Consider the following 25314-nt stretch of genomic DNA (forward strand, 5'->3'; position numbering starts at 1 on the left):
GCCACCATGCCCGGCACTCCTTACAAGTATTAAGAGCTCAATATATGTGGTTGAATAAATGATCATGGTAAAGAGACATCTGCTTGTTGATACGTACTTTAGACATTACATTGGTGGCTGACGTGGCCTAGAAATGATGAAGCTGGACCATTTGGAGTGAACTTAAGAGAACTGCCTTGGTCCTGGTTTGCCTGTCCCCTGGTGTCCCCACAGCTTGGGTTCTGGGCCTTGGTCTTAAGGTTTGAGGACCAGTTTGTGTTCCCCAGCTCTCACTGAACAGACATTAAGTATCTTTGTGGGAAGAACAAAGGGTTTTGGTTGCTGCTAATCTGATTGAATTGGCTCTTTCCCTTCTTTCTTGTTTCAGGGCTTTCCTCGCTCCAGAGAGGAAGGAGCGTCATCCAGGGCCAGGGTGCCACGTCCTCATCGCTTGGGTGCTGCTTGGTTAAGCTAGTGGCGGCCTGTGCCTTGGGAGGAGTCACGCTGACTGTTGGCATGTGGCGCCTGCCTTCCCAGGGTTGAGCGGGCTCTGCCATGGCATCTCTGGAGGACCCGGGAGAAGTGAGAGAAGGCTTTCTCTGCCCTCTGTGCCTGAAGGACCTGCAGTCTTTCTATCAGCTTCAGTCCCACTATGAGGAAGAGCACTTGGGGGAAGACCGTGATGTCAAAGGGCAGATCAAAAGTAAGGGGCGAGAGTCTTGTTTACCCATCCCATCAGGCCTTAGTTCACGGGGGAGTTTTCTTGGCTTCCATGTTGCCACTGTGAAACGACGATGGTAATAGTAGTGAGCAGATGTCTCGTGTTTACCACATGCTAGGCATTGTTCAGGAGCCTCTGTTGTGATTCCAGTACTTGGAGGCTGAGATGGAGGATCACAGCTTCACACCCTGCCTCAGCTGTTTTGTGAGGCTCTCAGCAACTTAATGAGACCCTGTTTCCAAGTAAAAAAGAAAATATCTCAGAGGTAGAAAGACCTGGAGTTTAATTCCCAGCACCACATACACACACAGAAAGCCTCCCTATGTTTTTATTTTATTTAATCCTCACAATAGCTATGTGACAGTGAGCCATTTTGCTGAAGAGTGTACTAAATACGGAGAGATTAGATAGCTTGCCTGAAGTCACACAGTGGAGTTGAGCCTGGCTTTGAATCTAATGAATAGTCACTGTGATCTGTTGTCCCTTCTGACTGTTGGAATTATCTACCCTCCACACAGGAGGGTTAAAGCAGGATGCTTCTCTTTTGCTATGGAAGCAGGGCCTTTGGCTGACACAAATTTGACTCTTCCTGGCATCCTTCTTTTCCAACTGGACTTTGCCTTTTGCAGTTCAGGAAAAGGAAAGTCATAGTTGAAAAGAAGAGAAACAACCCAGAAAGTTAAACTTTGTTGTTTGAGCTTCTGTGGGCTCAGGTCTTAGAGAGTTAATGAAAGAATTTTTCAAAGGTAATTTTGTCTATACATATGTTGATTTTATTTCCTGGACTTCGGTTCTAACCCCTGACTTATTTGGGAGGCCCGAGTGAGTTTCTGTTCATCTAACTTGCTTCTCACACCTAGCAGCATTTCTGAAAGAATGAAATGTAAAAGATCTGGGTACTGTATTTGTACTCTTTATTGGGTGGGAGAGAAAGGAGAAAGGGATCTCAGCTGATGTTGCCAACTGGACTCTTTTTTTTTTTTTTCCGGGTCTGGGGATGGAACCCAGAGGCATGTGACCTCCAAGCTACACCCCCTGCCCTATTTTTTATTCTTTATTTTGAAATAGGGTCTCACTAAATTGCAGAGGGCCTCACTAAGTAGCTGAGGTTGTCCGTGAACCATGATCCTCCGGTCTCAGTCTCCCGAATGCTGGGATTACAAGTGTATGCCACCACGCCCAGCTTGCCAACTGGACTTTGGCTTCCAAATCTACAAATTGCATACACCTTGTAATCAAATATTTGGCCTGGGAGTTCAGTTCCATATTTCACTTTTCAGTCCAGAAAAAAAATATTGAAAATATTAACTATTATAACTTCCATCCAAAAACATGACAGAGTCATACATTTTCAAAATCCTAGGACGTGACTTCAGGCTGAAGAGGCTTGACAGAATCTATTAGGAGGATTTTTTAATTATTATTATTATTTTTTGCAGTACTGGGGATGGAACTCAGGGGCATTCTACCTTCGAGCTACACCCCAAGCCCTATTTTTTTTAGTCTTTTTATTTTTTGAAACAGGGTCTCACTGAATTGTGGAGTTCGCTAAGTAGCTGAGGCTGTCCTGTGGGCTCTGCCTCCCGAATGCTGGGATTACAAGCGTGAGCCACCACGCCCAGCCAGTTTTTTTTTTTTTTTTTTTTTTTTTTTTTTTTTTTGCAGTACTGGGAATAGAACCTAGGCTATACCTATTTTTTATTCTTTATTTTGAAATGCTCTCACTGAGTTGCAAAGAGCCTCACTAAGTAGCTGAGGCTGCCTCTCAAATGCTGGGATAACAAGCGTGTGCCACTATGCCTGGCTCAGGAGGAATTTTTGAAAATCATTATGCTTTATATTTTTCAGTTTTTATTTATTTTGTGGTGTATATGTCTTTCACATATGTTGTTATTTTTTAATTATTATTATTATTATTTTTGGTACCGAGAATTCAACTCAGAGGCAGTCTATCTACACCTCCAGCCCTTTTTAAGAATTTTTATTCTGAAACAGGGTTTGAGGGTGTTATTAAACTGCTAAATTTTGCCCTAAACCTGTGATTCTCCCTTCTCAGCCTCCTAAATACTGGGATTACAAAGTGTACCACCAGTTACATTGTTATTTCATTTGAGTTTCTCAACTGCCCTGCAGGAATGTGGTTGGTCTCATTTTACAGATAATAACTGAGGTTTGGAGATGTTTAGTAACTTACTGAAGGTCATACAGGAATTGGCAGAGCTAGATTTTGAATCTAGATTTTTTTTTTTTTTTTTTTTTTTTTTTGGTGGTACTGGGGATGGAACTCAGGGGCTTTCTACCTCTGAGCTATACTCCTAGCCTGATCTATCTATCTTTCCTTCCTTCTTTCTTTCCTTCTTTCTTTCTTCCTTCTTTCTTTCCTTCTTTCTTTCTTCTTTCTTTCTTTCTTTCTTTCTTTCTTTCTTTCTTCTTTCTTTCTTTCTGTACTGGGGGTAGAACCCAGGGGCTTTTCTGCTTTCGGGCTATACTCCCAGACCTATTTTATATTATGTTTGGAAATAGGGTCTCACTAAGTTGCTGAGAGCCTCACTAAGTAGCTGAGGCCGACTTTGAACCTGTGAGATCCTCCTGTCTCAGCCTCCCAAGCACTGGGATTACAAGCATGCACCACCACACCTGGCTTATTCTTTATTTTGAAACAGGTTCTCACTGAATTGCAGAGGGCCTCAACTAAGTAGTCGAGGCTGTCCACAAACCACGATCCTCCTGTCTCAGCCTCCCGAATGCTGGGATTACATGCATGCACCACCACACCCAGTGAATCTAGATATTCTGGCATGTCTAAATCCACTGCTGCTTTTTCTTAAGGGCATCATCTCTCATGATGAAAGAACTCATATTCTAATGGCAGTATGTGCGCCAGCATGCCTGGTGAATCTAGATATTCTGGCATGTCTAAATCCACTGCTGCCTCTTCTCACGGGCATCTCTCATGATGAAAGAACTCATTCTAATGGCAGTATGTTTTGCAGTTTCCAACAACAACAAAAAAGGTTGTGGTGACACACACCTTAAATTCCAGTATTTGGGAGCTGAGACAGCAGGATTTCATGTCTGAGGATAGCCTCAGCAAGTAGGGAGACTCCCAGCAACCTAGAGAGACTCTGTTTCAAAACAAAAATAAAAAGGTCAGGGGGTATAGCTCAGAGGTAGAATGCCTCTGGGTTCAATCCCACAAAAAGAAAAAATCAAAATAAGAACAGAACCCCTCCTAAATCTGATTATATATTTTTTTCTCTGTGCAACTCAAGGGCTTCCATGATTTTTAACAAGTTTCCAGTCTTAACATCAGCTAAACTGAGTCATAGCCCATGCTAGTCCCAAAACTGGCCGTGCCAGTTTATAGCAAGGTTAGAGAATGTCCTCACAGCCTTGCAATGACCCTTTTATAAAAGGAAAAATATTTAAGACTAATTAAGAAATAATGGATATGGGAATCTAGGGAACGCTGCACAGAATGGAAATTTTGTTTCTTGTGAAAGAAGCTTAAAAAGATCCTTTCGGAAGTCTGTGGGTGTGTGAGCACTTGCCCAGCACGCACAAGACCCTGGGTTCTTTCCCACAAAGCAAAAGAAGAAGAAAACACACACACACACACACACACACACACACACACACACACACACGCTTGCTCTTGGAATTTTGCTCTATCTCTACCTAAAAAAAAAATTGAGTTAAGTATTCTTTTAGTACTAATGGCCATTTCTCTAGTCAGGAAGAAATTCTTAGGTCACAGTTTTCTGTATTTCAGAATCAGGAAAGTAAAGTTTTAAAGGTAGACATCAAAGATTTTTTTGAAAAACCATTCCAAAAGCAGGTTACCTCTCCATTTGATCTTTGGTCCTTCAAAAACTTTTGCCCTTTAGATTTTTAGGCAAGTAGAAAGCTATAATCAAAGGAACGAACATTGGCATAAAGTTTTGGAGGCATTTTTTTTTTTTTTTTGATAAACAACAACAAAAAAAGACGAAATAGTCATTCCTAAATCATAATCTCTGGGTTTCAGGCCCAGCCCTGGTTCAGCTTCAGTTTAGCTCATATATAGTAAGTAGGTAGAAGAAAAGTTGGTCAAAAATCAATTGTACCTTCTGCTTTGGGTTTTTAAAAAATGGATGTGTTTGCCAGGTATGGTGGTAGAGGCTTGTAATCCCAGTACTTGGAAGGCTGAGACAGGAAGATCATAGGTTAAGACAGCCTCAGCAAGTAGTGAGACTCTTATCAACCTGGTGAGACACTGTTTCAAAATAAAAGTAGAGCCAGGCATGTTGGCCCATGCTTGTAATGCTAGTACTTGGGAGGCTGAGACAGGAGGATCCCAGGTTCTTGGCCATCCTGAGCTAATTTAGTGAGACTCCCAGCAACTTTGTGAGACCCTGTTTCTAACTAAAAAATAAAATGAGACTGAGGGTGTAGCTCAGAGGTAAAAGGCCCCTGGATTCAATCCCCAGTACCACAGAACAACAACAAAAACTCCATAGATAGAAATAAAAAAGAGGGCTGGGGGTATAGCATGCAGGTAGAATGCCTCCAGGTTCGATTCCTAGTACCAGAACAAACAAACAAAGAAAGTTGATGGGTTTATAGGTCTCCTCTGGAAGGGCTATGCCCATCCTGGGACAGTTGCCAGGCAGGTTTTCTGTATCTTCTGAAGTGGCTAAATGGCATAGACTACCCATTTAACGCCACACCCCCCCCCCCACACACACACACTGGGTATGGGACCCAGGGGCATTCTACCTCTGAGCTATACCCCCAGCCTGATTTTTTAATTTTTTGGAACGCTGTCTCACTAAGTAGCTGAGGCTGGCTGTGAACGCAGCTCCTCCTGTCTCAGCCTCCCAAGTCCTGGGATTATAAGTGCGCACCAACATGTCTAGCCATAGTTTTCTGTTTTTTTTGCAGAAGTGAAGTATTGTTGCCAATTCCAGTTTCCTGTCTGCTAGAGCCTTTTGTTCACATCAGGCAGTTTCCGCTCCCCTGTTAAAGATGGCTTGAATGCATTTTCAAGGATGTCCTTTACTTCTGGTGTTTTTCCAGTTGGAAAAAGCTATTAGAGTGACTGATGATCAGGGAGATTACTTATTGGCTTGGCTCTCTAACAAAGACACATCTCTAACCTTATCACTCTCACCCCGGCCTGCCTAGCCTCTCAGTGTCTCTGTCTACTAAGACTTTTGAAAAGCTTTAGGGGAGCTGGATATGGTGGTATAAACCTGTCATCCCAGTACTTGGGAGGCTAAGATGAGAGGATTGCAGGTTTGAGGCCAGCTTCAGCAACTCAGTGAAACCCTTAGCAACTTAGACCCTGTTTCAAAATAAAAAACAAAATAGGGCCAGGGGGCCAGGCCCAGTGGCACATTCTATAATCCCAGTACTTGGGAGGCTGAGACGGTAGGATTGCAGATTTGAGGACAGCCTCAGCAAGTTCGTGATACTCCCATCAACCTAGTGAGACCCTGTTTCAAAGTAAAAAATAAATGTGAGCTGAGGGTGTAGCTCAGAGATAGAGTGCCCCCCCCCTCTCACACACACACACACACACACACACACACACACACACACACGGCTTAGGTATAGGTTGGAGGTAGAGTGCCCTTGGGTTCAATCCCCAGCACCACAAAATAAAATTTAAAATAAGAAGAAGAAAAAGGAAAAGCTCTGGGGGTGTTTTTAATATTATTTGAGTGATAGAACACTTCAAAGGCATGAGAACTCTCTGAAATATTGATCTATTAAATGTCAAAGTAAAAGCCAGGTGTGGTGGCACACGCTTGTATACCCTGCGTTTGGGAGGCTGAGACTGGAGGATCGCGGTTTGCAGACAGCCTCAGCTACTTAGTGTGGCCCTTCACAACTTAGTGTGACCCTGTTTCAAAATAAAGAATAAAAAAACAGGGCAGGGGGTGTAGCTCGGAGGTTGAATGCCCCTGGGTTCCACCCCCAGACCTGCAAAAAAAAAGTCAAAATAACTATCATTTTGACAGCTGGGCGTGGTGGCGCACGCTTGTAATCCCAGCATTCGGGAGGCTGAGACCAGAGGATTGCGGTTCGGGGACAGCTTCAGCTACTTAGGCCCTCTGCAACTCAGTGAGACCTGGTTTCAAAATAAAGAATAAAACATAGGGCAGGGGGTATATCCTGGAGGTCGAAAGCCCCTAGGTTCCACCCCCCAGATCCACACACACAAAAAAAACTGTTATATTTTTTTATATTTTAATCATTTTGTATTAAATCTCACTACTTGCTGAGGCTGTCCTGTGATCCTTTCCTTAGCTTCCCAAGTACTGGGATTACAGGTTGCACCACGCCCAGCTCAGTACATAAGTTTTACACTTGATCTTAGCCAAAAGGCTGAGAAGTGGTACGTAAGTTTTAAAGTGTACAATTCAATAAGCTTTGAAAAATGCGTATAACCAGTTGAGTCATGGGGAAGCCAACGCTTCTTTCATCTTGCTTTCGCCCTTGAGTTTGATTTTATCACCTCCGTTAATGGGCTCTTAAATTTGGCAGACTTCGCCTGGATGTGGCGTGTGAAGCAGGTCACTGCTAATACTGCCCAGGGCGCGGTGGCGTCTGGGATGTGGCGTTCGGGTGCTCATTGCTGCATTTCCTTTGGGATCTGAGTGTTTTTGTGCTTTGTTCAGCAAAGATAATTATTTCATGGACTTTGTTTTTGGAGGTTTCTGTGGGCTCTTTTTTGTGAGTTCATTTGTATTGTTTGTTCCGTTTTTCCAGATCTTGTCCAGAAGGCTAAGAAAGCAAAGAACAAGTTGCTAAAACGAGAAGGGGATGATCGAGCAGAATCAGGGAGCCAGGGATACGAGTCCTTCAGCTATGGCGGGGTTGACCCTTACATGTGGGAACCCCAGGAAGTTGGTAAGAAAACCCATCGCTTTCATTCAGCAAATGATTTTTGGCATCAACTGGGTTCTAGGTAAATTCTTTCTTTCTTTCCTTCCTTCCCTCTTTCTTTCTTTCTCTCTCTCTCTCTCTCTCTCTCTCTCTCTCTCTCTCTTTCTTTCTTTCTTCTTGTGGCACTGGAGATTGAACCCAGGGGCATTCTACCTCTGAACTGCACCCCCATCCCTATTTTTTAGTCTTTATTTGGAAACAGGGTCTCACTAAGTTGCAGAGTGCCTAAGTAGATGAGGCTGGTCTCAGCCTTGAACCTGTGATCCTCCTGTCTCAGCCTCCCAAGTACTGGGATTATAAGCGTGTGCCACCATGCCTGGCTGTATGTGGTCTCTTTGAATCTACATCCCAAGGGGACCTGCCCAGGGTCGAACAGCTAGAAAATGCAGTCGTGGGTTATGAATCGGGTCTTTCTGACTCAGCCCAGGCACAGATTCCATTGAGAAGTCTGTTTCTGCTATCCTGTGATGGTTATACAATCCTATAAATATACTGAAAACCATTGTATTTTTATACTTTGTTTGTTTATTTATATGGTACTGAGGATTGAACCCAGGGGCACTCTGCCTCTGAGCTATATCCCAGCTCTATTTTATCTTTTATTTTGAAAATGGTTTTCACTAAGTCCCTGAGGGCCTTGCTGAGTTGCTGAGCCTGGCCTTGAACCTGCGATTCTCCTTTTTCTGTCTCTCAGGTGCTGGGATTACAGGCATCATGTACTGTACCTTTATAGTGCCATTACAGATGTCTCTTTTTGAATGAAGAAAGTACTGAAACTACTTTTGAATTTGATAGCCACTAGCTGTATGCAGCTAAATTTAAATAAATTCAACTGAAATAAATTAAACATCACTTCCTCAAGCACATCCTAGCTCCGTCTCAAGTATAGTACCCACATGTGACTAGAGGCAGCTGTATCGGGTAGTGGGGGCATTGTCATCATCACAAGGGAAAATTGCTTTAAAAATCTTGCTGGGCTTGGTAGCACACTCCTATAATTCTAGTACTTGGGAGGCCGAGACAGGAGGGTCACAGGTTTGAGGACAGCCTCAGCAACCTAGCAGCAAGACTCTCAGTAACCTAGCAAAAGCCTGTTTCAAAACAAAGCAAACAAGGCCGGGCGTGGTGCGCACGCTTGTAATCCCCACGCTTGGGAGGCAGAGACAGGAGGATCGCGCAGGTTCGAAGCCAGCTGTGTGCACTGGCTTAGGAGACCCTGTTTCCAAATAAAAATTAAAAAAAAAAAAAAAGCAAACAAAAAATAACAGGGTGGAGGTATAGCTCAGAGGTAGAATGCCCCTGGGATCAATCCTCAGTAAAAACTTATGTCTGTCTGTCTGTCTATCTATCTCTGTCTCTGTGTCTGTCTGTCTGTCTGTCTGTCTGTCTCTCTGTCCTGGGTCTTGGCTGCTGTACTGAGGAAGGTATCAGTTCAACTAGATCTCCTAGGGACATCTATTAATGTATATCTTCTTTTGACTACTTTGAGAGTTGTTTTCATTCTGATAAAAAACCATATTGTATGTACTTTAGGAAATAGAGAAATATGAAAATTAAAAAAGATTTGCCCATAATGATACCACCTTTTTATTTATTTATTTTTATTATTTATTTTTTGCAGTACTGGGGATGGAACCCAGGGGCATTCTACCTCCGGGCTACACCCCCAACCATAATTTTATTCTTTACTTTGAAACAGGGTCTCACTGAATTGCAAAGGGCCTCACTAAGTAGCTGAGGCTGTGCGAACCGTGATCCTCCTGTTTCAGCCTCCCAAGTGCTGGGATGACAAGCGTGCGCCACCACACCCAGCTACCACTCTTTTATTTAACAAACACTTATGTGCCAGCCAGTATTCTAGGGCTTTATAAATTTTAACTTACTCAGTCTTCATAATGACTCTATGAAGTAGAAATTGTTACCTCAATTTTATAGACAGATGCTCTGGTCATTCGGTGTGTGGCAGAATTGCTTGACCACAGGCTGGCTCCAGTGTCCAGGCTCTTATCTGCTGTACTCTGTGGCCTGCAAGGGCCACAATTCACATCTTCACATTTCCTTCCATTTGCTTTCTAGTTTTTAAATTGTTATTAGGACACCAGCCGGGTGTGGTGGCGCATGCTTATAATCCAGTATTGGGGAGGCTGAGACAGGAGGATCGCAGTTCTCAGACAGCCTCAGCTACTTAGTGAGGCCCTTTACAACTCAGACCCTGTTTCAAAATAAAGAATAAAATAGGGCTGAGGGTGTAGCTCAGAGGTAGAATGCCTCTGGGTTCTATCCCTAGTACCGAAAAAAAAAAGTAAATTTTTATTAGGACTCTAAAGTCCTGGCATTTTTACTTGCTTTTGAAATTGTCTGAGAGGCAGTAAGGTAGAGGATCCCTCAGAGGAGGAGTGAGTCATTTATCTCCTCACTTCTCTCCTAGGTGCTGTGAGAAGCCATCTTTCTGACTTCAAAAAACATCGAGCTGCCAGAATTGACCACTATGTTGTTGAAGTCAATAAATTAATAATCAGGTTAGAGAAGGTAATTGTAAGTTGTTTTAAAATACTTTTTTTTTCGGCAAGTACAAGTTTTCTGGGGAAAACTTACATTTCTGTAGCCTGTTCCATGCGTGTTCTATATATCTGATGCTGGCAGAGAAACCCTGGCCCAAGTAGTACAGAGGGTATGGAGGGCCGCTCTGGCTGGGCCGGCTTTCCTGAGGGTGGCCAGGTGGGCAGACTCCATGTGCCCAGCTTCGCTTTTCCCACCTATGAAACCCACTTGGCTACCGGGAAACGTCTGTGTTTTGGGCTGTGCTGTCACTCAGTGGCGCGCAGTGTCTGCCACCTGATAGGAAACAGAAGAGAGTGACCAGGTCTGCGAGGAGCAGTCAGCCAGGGCTGGCGTGCAGAGTGGGGACATGTGGCTGGCCCTCTTATCCTGGGTAGGAGATGCAGGCGCACAGTCACGTCGTACTTTGACCCTAGAAATGTGTGCTGTGTATCACCTGGGTCGTGTGGTGAGCATGGTAGCAATCACAGGTATGGTTTTTATGTACACTTTGTAGGGTGGATACACGTAGCCAGGTTTATTGTACAAGAGAACCATGGAGAATCAGGAGTGCTCTGTTGCTCAGTGGCCACCTGCCTCATCCTCAGACACCCTGGTTATTGCTGAAATGGGTCACTGACAATGAAGAGATTGAAAGTGGCTCACAGAAAGGGGGGTTCCTGCCGGGCATGCTGGTGCACGCTTGTCATCCTTGTACTTGGGAGGCTGAAACAGGAGGATCTTGGGTTCACGGCCAGCCCCAGCTACTCAGTGAGACCCTGTTTCAAAATAAAGAATAAAAAATAGGGCTGGGGGTGTAGGTCAGAGGTAGAATGCCCCTGGGTTTCATCCCCATTACCACAAAAAAGAAAGAAAGAAAGAAAGAAAGAAAGAAAGAAAGAAAGAACGAACCACACACACACACAAAAGAAAGAACAGAAGAAAGGGCAGTGCCTTCTAGATGTGAAACTGATACTGTTTCCCTTGTGGAATTGTTTCTGACTTTGTGGGGCTGTTGATGACCTGTGGGACTGAGAAATGGTTAAGTGTGAATTCCTGCTTGACACTTGAGTAGTGCAAAGTGTGGGGAGAGTGCGTCCATCGCCGGGCTAACTCATTTGGCTCTGTTTTCTCCTGGTTAGCTCACGGCATTCGACAGAATCAACACCGAGTCTGCCAAGATTCGAGGTAACTAGAACTTTGTTCACGTTCTTTCTGTTCTTACCTTTCTCCTTAACCAAATCTCTTTTTAAAATGGTGTGTTCTTCTTTTGTTTTTTGTTTTGTTTTTTGCATTGTTCCTCCCAAAGCAATAGAAAAGTCTGTGGTGCCTTGGGTCAACGACCAGGATGTCCCTTTCTGTCCAGACTGTGGGAATAAGTTCAGCATCCGTAACCGCCGCCACCACTGCCGCCTCTGTGGGTCCATCATGTGCAAGAAATGCATGGAGCTCATCAGCCTGCCCCTGGCAAGTAGGTGACAAGCAAGGGGGCCTGGGCACTGATCTCCGGTCCGCACTGGCACATTACTAATCGACACGGGGCCGAGAGCCTTTGGCTTTAATGGCTGTGGGCTCTTCATTCCTTCATGTAGTGAGTCCTTGAAGCCTGCCACAGCCTGGCTCTGTGCTAGGGCAGGGATGCAGTGGTTTACAATAGGGGTTGGCCGACATATTATTAAAAGGATCAGACAAAGCTGGGCGTGGTGGCGCACGCTTGTAATCCCAGCATTCAGGAGGCTGAGACTGGAGGATCGCGGTTCGCGGACAGCCTCAGCTACTTAATGAGGCCCTCCGCAACTTAGTGAGACCCTGTTTCAAAATAAAGAATAAAAAATAGGGCAGGGGGCGTAGCTCGGAGGTCAAATGCCTCTGGGTTCCATCCCCAGACCCTCAAGAGAGAGAAAAAAAAAAAGGATCAGACAGTAAATAATTTAGATTTTGGGATCATACATGTTTTTTGTCCCATTTCTTCTTATTTTTCTTTTTTAACAACTTCTTAAAATATAAACCACACATAGCTTGAGGGCTGTACAAAAATAGACTTCAGGTTGGACTGGGCTTAAAGTTCATCTCCACTTCTCTCTTTCTCAAAGGAGGATTCAGCATCTAACGGGATCCAGACTTACAAATGCATGGTCACTTTATAAAGAGATACATACAGTGGGCAGAGTTGTGTCTGGTACCCAGGAAAGGCCAAGGAGCTCTTTGTTAGCTCTGCTTAGAAGTGACAGGTGAGGCTTTGGGAAGGAGACCTTGAAAAATGAGCAGTGGGCTTGTCCCTTCTCTTGGGATGAAAGTCACAAACAGCTCCCCATCATATAAGAAAGGCTTTAACGTCCTAATATGGGAAATGCCAAGTACCCTGGAGGATGGGGGAAGGCGGTGTTCGAGAAGCACCTTGAGAGAGGAGAGGTTATAGCACTGTGGACAGAGTGCAGAGCAGGAGCTGAGGCCTGCACCAGTCCCCCAGGGCAGGTTCGTAGGTGAGCAAGAGGGTTGAGGGGTGTGTGGAGGACAGGTGTGAGGATTGTGGGAACAAGGCTGTGGAGCTTGGGTGAAGAGAAGCTCTGGGACTTGGCTTCTCAGCTGCTTAGAAGTTGCTGAAGAAAGAAAGGGTGGGCGTGTGGCTCAGTGGTAGAGCACTGGCCTGCCAGGCCCGGCTTCCCTCTCCAGCACCTCATGCACAGTTGCTGAAAGCGACCTCGCTGGCTTCTGGACGTTTGGGTGGACTTGCAGCAGTGGAGAGGGCCGCCAGGTGTGTGCCCTGCTGGTCCTGGGGCTTCTGGAGGGGTGAGAGCGGAGCTTCCTCCGTCCAGCCCTCCACCCACCAGGCCCACTTCACCTTGCCGCCTTCCCTTTCCCTGAGACCAGCTCCTCGTCACAGCTGATACCTCAGGCTGCATTTTCGGGACACTTGATCTTTGTCTCCTGGGCTCATGACCAACGTGTGCTCTGCGGCTCCTGCAGAGCAGCCTTGCTGGCTTTGTGAGGGGTGCGCGTGGAAGACAGTGTCCCGCACCAAAGAGTTAGTTCTAGGGCAGCTGCAGGGTGGACGTGGAGCTGTCGCACTGGGGAGAGCGGAAGTGTTCTCCAGCGGACGAGGTGGTGGGACCGATAGGAAGGGCAGAGAGATTCAGACTCTGGGAATTTTCTAGGAGAAAGGCTTTCCAGCAAATATGCCATGTGGACTGAGTTTTGGAAATGGTAGGTGGCCTGCGTAAGAAAGTGTCGGGAGATTGCAGGCTGTGTCCTGGGCTAGGGCATGCGGGCGGAGGGAGGGCCTGCCAGCCGTGAGGACAGCGAGCTGCGTTGTTGGGATCTCACTCGCCTGATGGCAGTATGGCTCCCCTCCCACCTCAGAGGCTAACCAGGAAGGCAGAGGGCTGTGCGCTGATCCCAAGTCAAACACCTGTGGGCTGACACGCGCGGGGATGGGCAGAGGATCATCAGTGCTTGTCTGTGGCGGTTTACAGACAAGCTCACCAGCGCCAGCAAGGACTCCCTGAGCGCCCACACCAGCCCCAGCCAGTCTCCCAGCAGCGTCCACGGCTCCCGCCGGGGCAGCATCAGCAGCGTGAGCAGCGTGAGCTCCGTCCTGGACGAGAAGGACGATGACCGCATCCGCTGCTGCACACACTGCAAGGCCACACTGCGCAAGCGGGAGCAGCAGATGGACGAGAAGGAGCACACGCCCCACGTCGTGGCGCTCTACGAGGTGACGAGGCGTGCGGCTCTGGGGCGCGGCTCGAGGCAGACTGGCTGCAGTGCACATGTCTGCAGACTCTAGAGGCTGCTTTGGGAAGTGGGTCCTTTGAGTCCTCTTAGTTCCTGCTAAAGGGCCAGGGTTTCCCAGCCAGGGCCGGGCTGAGCCACAGGCAGCCTGGGTGTGTGGGGCAGACTCGTTCCCCAACCTTTCTCGGCCCATTCAAAAGCAGGAGCAAGGAGGAAGGGCAGATGCTTGCAGGGTGGACAGGTTCTGCGGGAAGGCAGAAGCTGGAGATGTCGTCAACAGTGGGTCAGAAGAGTCTGGGGAAACTCTTCTGGGGAGGTTCAGACTTACAGGTTCGAGGACGCGTTGCAGGGTTTCAGGCTTTACACACTCACTGCCCATGGCCGAGAGCCTCCCATTCTAAGTCTCAGCTCAAGTGCCTCCGCTCTGGTTACCTCCAGCGACCCCAGAGCACTCGTAGTGGCCCACGGAGAGGCCAGTGTGTTCAGAGGACTCCTGGGAGGGAGAGTGCTGGGCCTCTGCGTGGCCCTCGAGGCCTGTGGGCCAGGGGCTAGGCAGTGGGGCTCAGCAGGGAGGTGGAGGGGCGGGAGCAGCTCAGCCTAGAGGGAAGCCGCGCGTGCGGCACTGAGCCGAGGCCAGGCGTTTAGTCCAATGACTGCCGAAGGGCCCTGTTGGCAGTTCTGCAGGGACCATTCTGGATCCGCTGTGTAAATGTGACTGGCAGGCGGATTCCTTACACCGGGTACTGAGCTATGGGGTCTCGTTCCTGTCATCCTGTGTGTGCAGTTCGTGGGCTGGTATCTCTTCTTTGTAAATAACCACTGTGCTTGTGTGTGTGTGTGTTCATGTGTGTCTGTCTCTCTTTTTGGTACTGGGAATTGAGCAAGGGGGGTTCTATTTGTGAGCTATACCCCCAGCTATCTTTTTGTATGTTTTTATGTTTTTATTTGTTTTTTGGTGGTACTGAGGGTGGAACCCAGGGGCTTTTCTACTACTGGGCTATACTCCCAGACCTATTTTATACTTTATTTGGAAACAGTGTCTCACTAAGTTACTGAGAGCCTCACTAAGTAGCTAAAGCTGGTTTCGAACCTGTGCCTCCTGTCTCAGCCTCCCAAGAGCTGGGATTACAAGTGCCACCATGCCCAGCTTGTTTTTTTTTTGTTTGTTTTGAAACAGGGTCTCACTAAGTTTCTGAGGTTGGCTGTGAACCCATGATCTTGCCTCACTCTCCCAAATACTGGAATTACAGGTGTGCCTCACCATAACCCAGCTGCTTTTGCTTCGTGTGTGTGTGTGTGTGTGTGTGTGTGTGTGTGTGTGTGTGTGTGTGTGTGTCTAGGGATTGATTCTGTGCTCCGCACAGAAAATGCACCATCTGCTTCCTCTTCCTCCTTCTCTTGTCTTGCTAGACACATTGCTTGTGTCCTGGAAGGCCTTCTCTCAGAAGCATCCAATTGACCTCCATCCTCACTTTCTTTCCTTCCTGCAAAATTTTCTGCTTGGAAAGTGGGTCTATAAACTTGATGTGGTTGTGCATACCTGTAATCTCAGTACTTGTGAGACTGAGACAGGAGGATCACAGGTTCAAGGCTAGCCTCAGCAATTTAATAAAATCCAGTTTCAAAATAAATAATAGAAAAAGGGCTGGTGGTGTAGGTTGGAGGTAGAATGTCCCTGGGTTCAATCCCCAGTAGCCTTCCTCACCCCCAAAAAACACAGCAACAAAAAAGAAAATCGATCTATAAATTAGGAAATTGATAACCATAAGGGAAAAAACCCAGTTTTGAAAAATGAGCATTTTACATCCATCTTCCTGTCGCCTGGCTTTTCTGAATCTGGAGAGAAGCACTCACTTCTTTTTTTTTTTTTTTTTTTGGCGGGTCTGGGGATGGAACCCAGAGACATTCGACCTCTGAGCTACACCTGCCCTAGTTTTTATTCTTTATTTTGAAACCGGGTCTCACTGAGTTGCAGAGGGCCTCACTGAGTAGCTGAGGCTGTCTGCGAACCGCGATCCTCCAGGTTTCAGCCTCCCGAATGCTGGGATGACAAGCGTGCGCCACCACGCCCGGCTCCACTCACTTCTTCTTTGTTCTTAGAAATTACGACTTTGCATGGAAAAAGTTGACCAGAAAGCGCCTGAATACATCAAGATGGCCGCATCCCTGAAGTAAGCCATTCATTCCTCCCTGTGTTCTTGTTGGTGGTAACTGTCTTCTGGAAGCTTGAGTCAGCTCTTCAGGAGCTGAAATAGAAATCTTTTTCTTGTATCTTTGGGTGTTTGGTGCTGGGGATTGAGCCCAGGGCTTCACGTACACTAAGCACCCACTCTACCACTGAACCATTCCCCAGCCCCTAAAAGTGAAGTCTGCAGCTCTTCTGAGCCGCGCCGTGTCATGCCTTCATGTCTGTGTGTCAGTGGGGTCCACCTCACGTGCGCTCTGTGAGGAGCTCCTTGCTGGAGCAGGCTGGGGGGGCCCTGGGTGACAGGCAGCTCCGTGCCCAGGCCTGGCTGGATGCCTCTTGACAGTGGCCAGGCCATGACAGGGCTTCACGCAGAAGTTTCCTTTTGAGCAGGGGTTGGCAGGCTTCAGCCCAGCAGCCAAAGGAAGCCTGCCGTCTGTTCTGTTGTGTTTTTTTTTTTTTTTTTTTTAGCGGTACTGGAGATAGAACCCAGGGGCATTCTACCTCCAAGCTACACACCCAGCCCTGTTTTTTATTCTTTATTTTGAAATAGGGTCTCACTGAGTTGCAAAGGGCCTCGCTCAGTAGCTGAGGATTCTTCATAATCCTCCTGTCTCAGCCTCCCGAATGCTGGGATTACAAGCGTGCATCACCACGACCACGCATGGCTTTTTGTTTATTATTTATTTTTATTACAGGACACAGCAGTATTTTTCCAGCTAGAACTGCTGGCAGGTAGTTAGCTAGGTAAAGGCAGCAGTCCTTTCTGCTTGCTTGCTTGCTTACTTATTTATTTATTTTTAAATCTTTTATTTTTGGTGGTACTGGGGTTCCTGGAAACCCTTCTACCTCCGGGCTACACTTCCAGACCTATTTTAATATTTTTATTTGGAAACAGGGTCTCTTAAGCCAGCGTGGCTGGCTTGGAACCTGCGCGATCCTGTCTCTGCCTCCCAAGCGCGGGATTACAAGTGTGCGCCACCATTCCCGGCCTTTCTGCTTATTTAATTAGATCGCTGCTGACTCCTGTGGAAGGTTCATAAGCCATTGCTAAGGCTCAGTCAGCAGCAAAGAGTTTCTGAACTGTTGCCTCTAGCCTAAGGGTCATCCCTAAGCCTGCGGAGGTGAAACGTCGGAACCCTCACACCAGGATTCAGCAGTGCAGGGAGGGAGGGAAGGCTTGTGAATGAGCAACCATAACTGTCTTCCATACTGCTGCCTCCCAAGAGGAGGCAGGCCACTCTTGCCTTTGCTGATTCTCCACTCCATCCCGGCATCTTGAGTCATAGTGCTTTCAGAGCCGGGCGTGGTGGCACACCCTTGTAATCCCAGTCCTTGGGAGGCTGAGACAGGAGGGTCACAGGTTCACAGCCAGCCTCAGCAACTTATGTGCTCCACAACTTAGGGAGACCCTGTTTCAAAATAAAAAATAAAATAGAGCTGGGGGGTATAGTTCAGAAGCAGAATGCCCCTGAGTTCAATCCCCAATACCACACACACACACACACACACACACACACACACACACACACACACACATCAGAACAACAAAAAAAGAGTGCTCACCCAAAAGCAAGGGCCATTGGTGTGTGCCTATGAGGGTTCCTTAGTCAGTTCCCCAGTGGCTCCTTCTTTCCCTGGACAGTGTTTGACTGGGAAAAGCCGAGGAGCTTTCTACTCCAATGTAGTATGACCAGTTCATTTAGTAAACACTTCACACGTTTTATTTATTTATTTATTTATTTATTTATTTATTTATTTATTTTTGTTGTGCTGAGCATGGAGCCCCAGAGTATCCTACCTCTGAACTACAGCCCTAGCCCTATTTTACTCTTTTTTATTTTGGGGTCTCACTGAGTTGCAGAGGGCCTAAGTTGCTGAAGCTGGCCTTGAACCTGTGATCCTCTTGTCTCAGCCTCCCAAGGACTGAGATCATAAGTGTGCACCACCACACCTGGCTCCACTTCACACATTTTATTAGATGGAGTACAGTTGCTCAGGAAAAGTGAGCAGGAGTGCATTCAGTGGCATTTGTTCCAGCGATGCATGTAAGAGCGAGTCCTCAGAGGCCCAGCACCTGTGCTCTCTGCACAAAGAATAGCAGCTTCCGGCTGATTAGTGCAGGCCAAGCACTGAACACGCATTTCTCCATGAGTCTGAAGTGTCCTTTTGAAAAAATTGACCACGTCTGTCTCTGTGAGGCCTTACACCTTGAGAGTCGCTCTCTCACCTGCACGATGATACATTGATTAAATGTTCTGTGATGAGCCGGGTGTGGTGCTGCATGTTTGTAATCCCAGAACTTGTGGGTTCATGGGTAGCCTCAGCTACTTAGTGAGGCCCCTGCAACTTAGTGAGGCCCTGCTTCAAAATGAAGAATAAAAACTAGCCGGGCGTAGTGGCACACACTTGTAATCCCAGCGCTTAGGAGACTGAAACAGGAGGATCGCATAGGTTCGAAGCCAGCCTCAGCTACTTAGTCAGGCTCTCAGCAACTTATTGAGGCCCTGTTTCCAAATAAAATAGGTCGAGGGCGTAGCCTGGAGGTAGAGGCCCCTGGGTTCCGTCCCCAGGACCTAAAATAAAATAAAGTAAAATATAGGGCTGAGGGTGGAGTGCGGAGGTAGAATGCCCCCGGGTTCAATCCCTAGTACTTCCCCCCCCCAAAAAAAAATGTTCTTTGATTTCTCCTTAGTGCCGGGGAGACAACCTACAGTCTGGAACATGCCCAGGACCTGCGAGTAGAGGTGCAGAAAGTGTACGAGCTCATAGACGCTTTAAGGTAAGGTCCGTTAGGTGATGTCCTGCTGGCTGAATGCCAAGGAGACAGGAGTTGTTATTATTGGGGGGGGGTACTGGGGATTGAACCCAGGGGCATTCTACTTCCGAGTTACACCCTCAGCCTCATTTTTTATTCTTTATTTTGAAACAGGGTCTCACTTTGTTGTGGAGGGCCATGCTAAGTTGCCTACCTGGCTGTGAGCTTCTTTTCCTCCTGTCTCAACCTCCCAAGTATTGGGGTTTCTGGTGTGGTGGCTTTTGCACTCATATACGTGGATCTTGTGCATACATCTCAGTACATGTGTCTTGGAGGTAGATGACCCCTAGGTTCAATTCCCAGCTCCAGAAAAGGAAAAGAAATAGGAGCTGGTGTTCCTCCCCGCTGTGTGCCCGTCCCTGGCTGGTCCTCGTGGAGCAGCTATTCACTGTACCCAAGTTTTCCTGTGGGGCCAAGGGCAGCACCCTCATTTGTTTGGTGAGGAAATGTGCCACAGCTAAGAGCAGCTGAGACGAAAGCCAGGCTCTGTTTTATGTCTGTGCTCGCTCCTCAAATCTCGAGCTGCTGTCTGTCTGTCTGTCTGTTTATTGCGGTACTAGGGATTGAACCCAGGAACATTCTCAGCTCTACCCCTAGTCTTTTTTGTTGATGTTGTTTTGAAACAGTCTCACTAGGTCGCTGGGAGTCTTACTACGTGCTCAGGCTGGCCTCAAACCTGTGACTTTCCTGTCTCAGTCTTCCAAGTGCTGGGATTACAAGCATGACTTCCATGCCTGACCTGCAGCTGCATTTTAACCATGAACAGGCTCTTGGGCTGAAATCAGCCCTTAGGGTAGAGGAAGTACAGGGACCCATGGGCACCAGTGAGATGAGGAGTCATTGTCCATCCAACATACAGGACTTACCACATAACTCATGGGACCTGATGTAGAAAGAAAATGCTGTCCCTTGCTAAAACATTCATAAAGATTTTAAGAGCGTGGTGCGGTGATACATGCCTGTAATCCTAGTACATGGAAGGCTGAAACGGGAGGCTCACAGGTTTGCGACCAGCCTCAGCATCCTTATGAGACCCTCAGCAGGACTCTTGTTTCAAAATAAAAAATAAAATAGGGCTGGGGATATCCCTCAGGGGCCCCTGGATCCACACACACAAAAATAATAATAATAAAAGAATTTTAAGATGGTGACAGTAGGCAGACCCGCAGTTGCACAGGCTGTGCCCTGCGAAGCTCGTTCTACCTATGCAGTCAGTCTCTCAGTGACTGAGCGTTTACCTCGTACGTGCGCCATGTTGGGAGCCTGGGCTATGGCCAGAGGATAGCAAAGGAGACTTGAGTAGAGTGGCTCACTGGGCTCCTCGCACCTGCCGACAAGAGAGCCTGGCCGCTCCAGACACGCCCCTTGTTTCTGAGGCTGCGCTGCCTGTTACGTTGGTGTGTTTGTGCTAATTCAGTAAGAAGATCTTAACCTTGGGCGTGGACCAGGACCCTCCTCCACATCCAAACTCTTTGCGGCTGCAGAGGATGATCAGATGCTCGGCTACGCTTTTCGTGCAGGTAAAGCCTTCCTGGGCGGCGTGCGGCGAGCTCGGCCCGTCCTGCTCTTCTCAAAAGGCAGATCTCTGCCAGCAGCAGGTCGATTGTGTTTATACATTTGCCATTTCTAAAGGGCATGAATGCGTTATGCCACGTTTTGAGAGAAGTATGGATTTCAGAGAGAAGCAAAACATTTTTCATCCTCTATCACTTATTCTGGTGTACACTTTTCCTGTTTGCACGTTTTATGGATGGGAGTGCATATTTGCATTCTGTTTTAATCACTGCATATGTCCTGAGCTTTTTTACATAGTGATTAAACAGCTATCATCCGAATAGCTACAGAATAATGGTTTGACTGTATATGCCATGCTTTATTTAACCCTTCCACTCCAGAATGGCCAGTACCAAAAAATAGATATAAATACGTGCAATAAAAAATGGTGTGTTAGGGTGAACGGTGCCACGGAGAGACCTGAGGGTGGTCTCAGGAGGTGGTCAAGAGGACCCCGAGGGCGGCGCGCCACGGCAGGCAGGGTGTGAGGGCAAAGCGTGGGGCTGGCTGGGCGAGCCTCGGCTCTGGTGTGCCCTTTCCTAAGGAGAAGGCAGGCTGTGTGGCAGTGCTTCCTTTCCTGCTGCTCAGGGACTGTCACTCCCCAGGGGTGGAGTGGCTTAGCTTCAGCAGACAGAGCTAAGGCTCTTTCTTTTTTTTTTTTGAATGGGCTTACACGTAAAATTCGGTGACTCCCTACAGGAAAAGTTGCTGGGTTTGATGTCACTGCCGACCACGGAACAGTTTGAGGAACTGAAAAAGAAGAGGAAGCAGGACATGGAGAGGAAGAGGACCATGGAGAGGCAGGTGTGTGAGCCCAGGCCCTGCGGCCGCAGCCTCCTGTCACCACCTGGCGCCCAGGACACCCACGAAGCCGCGTTGCCTCGCGGCCACTCACTGGCTCGAGTCTGTGTGTCTTCCGGCCTGTTCTGGCTCCTTGCTCCTCTGTGGAGACCAGCACAGTCTTTGTGTTTCTTGCCAGGCCATGGTTTCCTTTAAGAAGTTCTGTTGATTCTTTCATGCCTAGACCATCCAAGAGATTGGCGGCTCTTCTTCCAGTAGGGCTTCCAGGGCCGAGACACTAGGAAGTTCCCACGCATTGGAATGGGCACAATTTGTGGTACTTAGGATTGAACCCCAGGGCATTCTATCTCTGAGCTAAACCCCAGCCCTTTTTATTTTCAAACAGGGTCTTGCTAAGTTGCTGAGGCTGACCTCAAACCTGTGGTTCTCCTTTGTGAGCCTCCCAAGTATTGGGATTAGAAGTGTGCACCATAGCCGGGCGTGGTGGCGCACGCTTGTAATCCCCGCGCTTGGGAGGCAGAGACAGGAGGATCGCGCAGGTTCGAAGCCAGCCGTGCTGGCGTAAGAGACCCTGTTTCAAAAATATAAAAATAAAAAAATAGGACTGGGAGTGTAGCCCAGAGGAAGAAGGGCTTCCAGGAACCCCAGTATCACCAAAAAAAAAAAAAAAAAAAAAAAAAAGAAGAAGTGTGCACCACCACACCCAGTTTAGAATATGTTCTTTTTTAATTTTTTTTTTTTGTACTGGGGATAGAACCCAGGGGCATTCTACCTCCAAGTAACACCCCCAGGCCTGTTTTTTATTCTTTATTTTTTGAAACAGGGTCTCACTGAGTTGCAAAGGGCCTCACCAAGTAGCTGAGGCTGGCTTTGAACCTGCGTGATCCTCCTGTCTCATCCTCCCAAATGCTGGGATTCCAAGCATGTGCCACCACACCTGGCTCTTTTTTAAATTTTTTATTTATTTGACCGTGCCACTTCAGATGAGCTAGTACACACACACACACACACACACACACACACACACACACACACACACACATTGCTGAGGATAGCCTTGAGCCTGAAATCCTCCTGTCTCATCCTTCCAAGTATTGGGATTACAGGGGTGTGCCACCACTCCTGGCAGAATGTGCATTATTAGAATAGAAAATAGCTGGGCACAATGGTGACACCTGGTCTCAGCTATTCATGAAACTGAGGCAGGAAGATCATAACTTTGGGGTCATTCTGGTTAAGTTAGTGACATCCTGTCTGAAAAATCAACATGAAAGGGGCTGGGGATATTTAAGTGTATCTGGAGCTCTTAATTAGCATGTTCAAGACTCAGGATTCCACCTCCAGCACTGCAACAAACAAAAACTGAGCATGGTGGCACACACCTGTAATCCCAGTACTTGGGAGGCTAAGACAGAGGATTGCAGGTTCAAAGCCAGCCCCAGCAACTTCATGAGATCCTGTTACCAAGCAAAAAATTAAAGTAGGGCTGAGGATGTAGCTTGGAGGTAGGATGCCTCTGGGTTCGATTCCTACTACCACAAAAACAAAACCAAACAAAGCCAGGCACGGTGGGCCATGCCTGTGATCCCAGTACTTAGGAGGCTGAGACGGGAAGATTGCATATTGAGGACCGCCTCGGCAATGTAGTGAGACTCAGCAACCTAGTGAGACCCTGTTTCAAAACACAAAAATAAAAAGGTCTTGAGCCGGGCGTGGTGGCGCACACTTGTAATGCCAGTATTTGGGAGGCTGAGACAGGAGGATCGTGTAGGTTCGAATGTGTTCAGATAAAATGTAAAATAGGTCTCCGAGTGTAGCCTGGTAGAAGGACCCTGGGTTTCATCCCCAGTACCACTAAAAAAATAAAAAAATATATAAAAAGGGTTGGGGGTACCAGCCTCCGAAACTTAGTGAGGCCCTCTGCAACTTAGAACCTGTTTCCAAATAAGAAATAAAATTGGGCTGGAGGTGTAGCTCAAGAGGTAGAATGTCTCTGGGTTCAGTCCCCAGTGCTACACACAAAAAAGAAAGGGCTGGGGTGTAGCTTAGTGGTACAGTGCCTCTGGGTTCAATCCCCAGTTTCAAAAAACAACAACAAAAAATAATATGTCTACTTAACATTGTATGGGATTCTCCTATTGTATAGGTGCAGGTGGCTTAAGAAGAGCGTACAGCAATGAGGCTAAGACTGAGAAGATCTTACTCCTTCACTCATTACTCGTTATCTTTTTTGTAATTCAAAGTTTGCCTCCCCTTAACCGGGCGTGGTGGCGCCCGGTTGTAATCCCAGTACCTGGAGGCTGAGACAGGAGGATCGCAGGTTTGTGGCCAGCTTCAGTAGTGAGGCCCTCCACAACTTAGTGAGACCCTGTTTCAAAATAAAGAAAAAATAAGTCTGGGGGTGTAGCTCCGAGGTAGAATGCCAGTGGGTTCAATACCCTGTACCACAAAAACACTCAGGGGTGCTTCCCTGCCCCACTGTCCTCTTGATTTGAGAGTTGGATATCTTAGTCCGGAGGAGGGGATTGGATTCCTAGGGGTAACTGACACTGTGAGCTGCTGTTGGCCGCTGACCTGTGCTTTGGTGTCCCCCAGGCCGCCCTGGAGTCCCAGCGAAGGCTTGAGGAGAGGCAGAGTGGCTTGGGGTCTCGTGCGGCCCGCGGGGAGGTGGCGTCTGTGCGCAGGGGCCCTGCCCCCTTGAGGAAGGCTGAGGGCTGGCTCCCGCTGTCAGAAGGCCAGGGACAGGGGGAAGACCCCGACCCCCTTCTCCAGCAGATCCACAACATCACGTCATTCATCAGACAGGCCGAGGCCGCGGGCCGCGGGGATGAGGTGCGCACGCTGCAGGAGAACCTGCGGCAGCTGCAGGATGAGTACGACCAGCAGCAGACGGAGAAGGCCATCGAGCTGTCCCGGAAGCAGGCTGAGGAGGAGGGCCTGCAGCGGGAGCAGCTGCGGATGCTGTGTGAGCGGGAGTGGGAGCGGGAACAGGAGCAGTTCCGGGTGGCCTCCCTGCACACGCGGGCTCGGTCCCTGGACTTCCGAGAAATCGCACCCTTCCAGCTGGAGCCCGGCCGCGGAGCACGCAGCCACCCTGCGTATGCTTTGGATCTGGGTTCCTCCCCGGTACACGGCGGCACAGCTCCTGAGACTCCTTCACCCGGCTCAGCTCCAGCCCCTGTCCAAGGATGGTCTGGGCCCATGGCCGTCGACCAGGAAATCCTCCCCCAGAGCACCATGTCACAGCAGAATGACGTGGCCTCCCTAAACCCCTTTGAGGAGGAGGACCTCTCCAGCCCCATGGAGGAGTGTGCTGTCAGCCCTGCCGCTGCACAGGCTCCCCTTGGCGCTTCGACCCTCCCCAAGGAATACAACCCCTTTGAGGAGGATGAGGAAGAGGAAGTCACGGCAGGAAATCCCTTCACCGACCCAGACAGTCCAGCGCCCAACCCCTTTGACGAGGAAGATGAGCAGCCCCACCCAAGGCCCTCGAGCCCTGCTGCCCCTGGAAACCCCTTCGAGGAGCCCACCTGCACCAATCCCTTTGAGGTGGACGGTGACGGTGGCCCGGAGGCAGCGGAGCCCATCGAGGAGGAGCTGCTGCTCCAGCAGATCGACAACATCAAGGCCTACATCTTCGATGCCAAGCAGTGTGGCCGCCTGGATGAGGTGGAGGTGCTGACGGAGAACCTGCGGGAGCTGAAGTGCACCCTGGCCAAGCAGAAGGGCGGCCTCGACTGAGCCGTGGTGGGCAGGGGCCGGGAGGAGGGCTGGGGGCGTGGGCACGGGCGAGGGGCGGGCCTGCTAGTCCATGTCGTGTGCTTTGAGGTCTGTCCACTACAGTTGGATACACAATGGGAATCAGAATAGGAAGAGCCAACGTCTACTTGTTGGTTTCTTGCCTTTTTAAGTTGGGAGCTTTCCCTCTCACAAGGTCTTTATATTTTTACTACTGAGGTATAACTCAGAGCAGCTCTGTTGGCCAGAGCGGAAGTGGCTGCCATAACCACCTTGGTCCCCGTGCTCCTGTCCGCTCTCGGTCATGACGCAGTG

General features: G+C 48.2%; 1 protein-coding gene across 1 annotated transcript; it reads left to right on the forward strand.

The window, feature by feature from the left end:
- Positions 1-534: 534 nt before the first annotated feature.
- On the forward strand, positions 535-25002 carry LOC308278333 (rabenosyn-5-like; the record flags this gene model as incomplete). Its single annotated transcript, XM_080718049.1, has 11 exons — positions 535-682; positions 7457-7597; positions 10062-10162; positions 11314-11359; positions 11481-11642; positions 13645-13886; positions 16004-16074; positions 18784-18870; positions 20324-20426; positions 21160-21264; positions 23857-25002. 11 exons carry the CDS (start codon positions 535-537, stop codon positions 25000-25002), a joined length of 2352 nt encoding a protein of 783 aa, XP_080574175.1.
- Positions 25003-25314: the final 312 nt, after the last annotated feature.

This window comes from Muscardinus avellanarius (genome assembly GCF_963383645.1).
Source record: "Muscardinus avellanarius genome assembly, chromosome: 22".
Lineage (NCBI taxonomy): Eukaryota > Metazoa > Chordata > Mammalia > Rodentia > Gliridae > Muscardinus > Muscardinus avellanarius.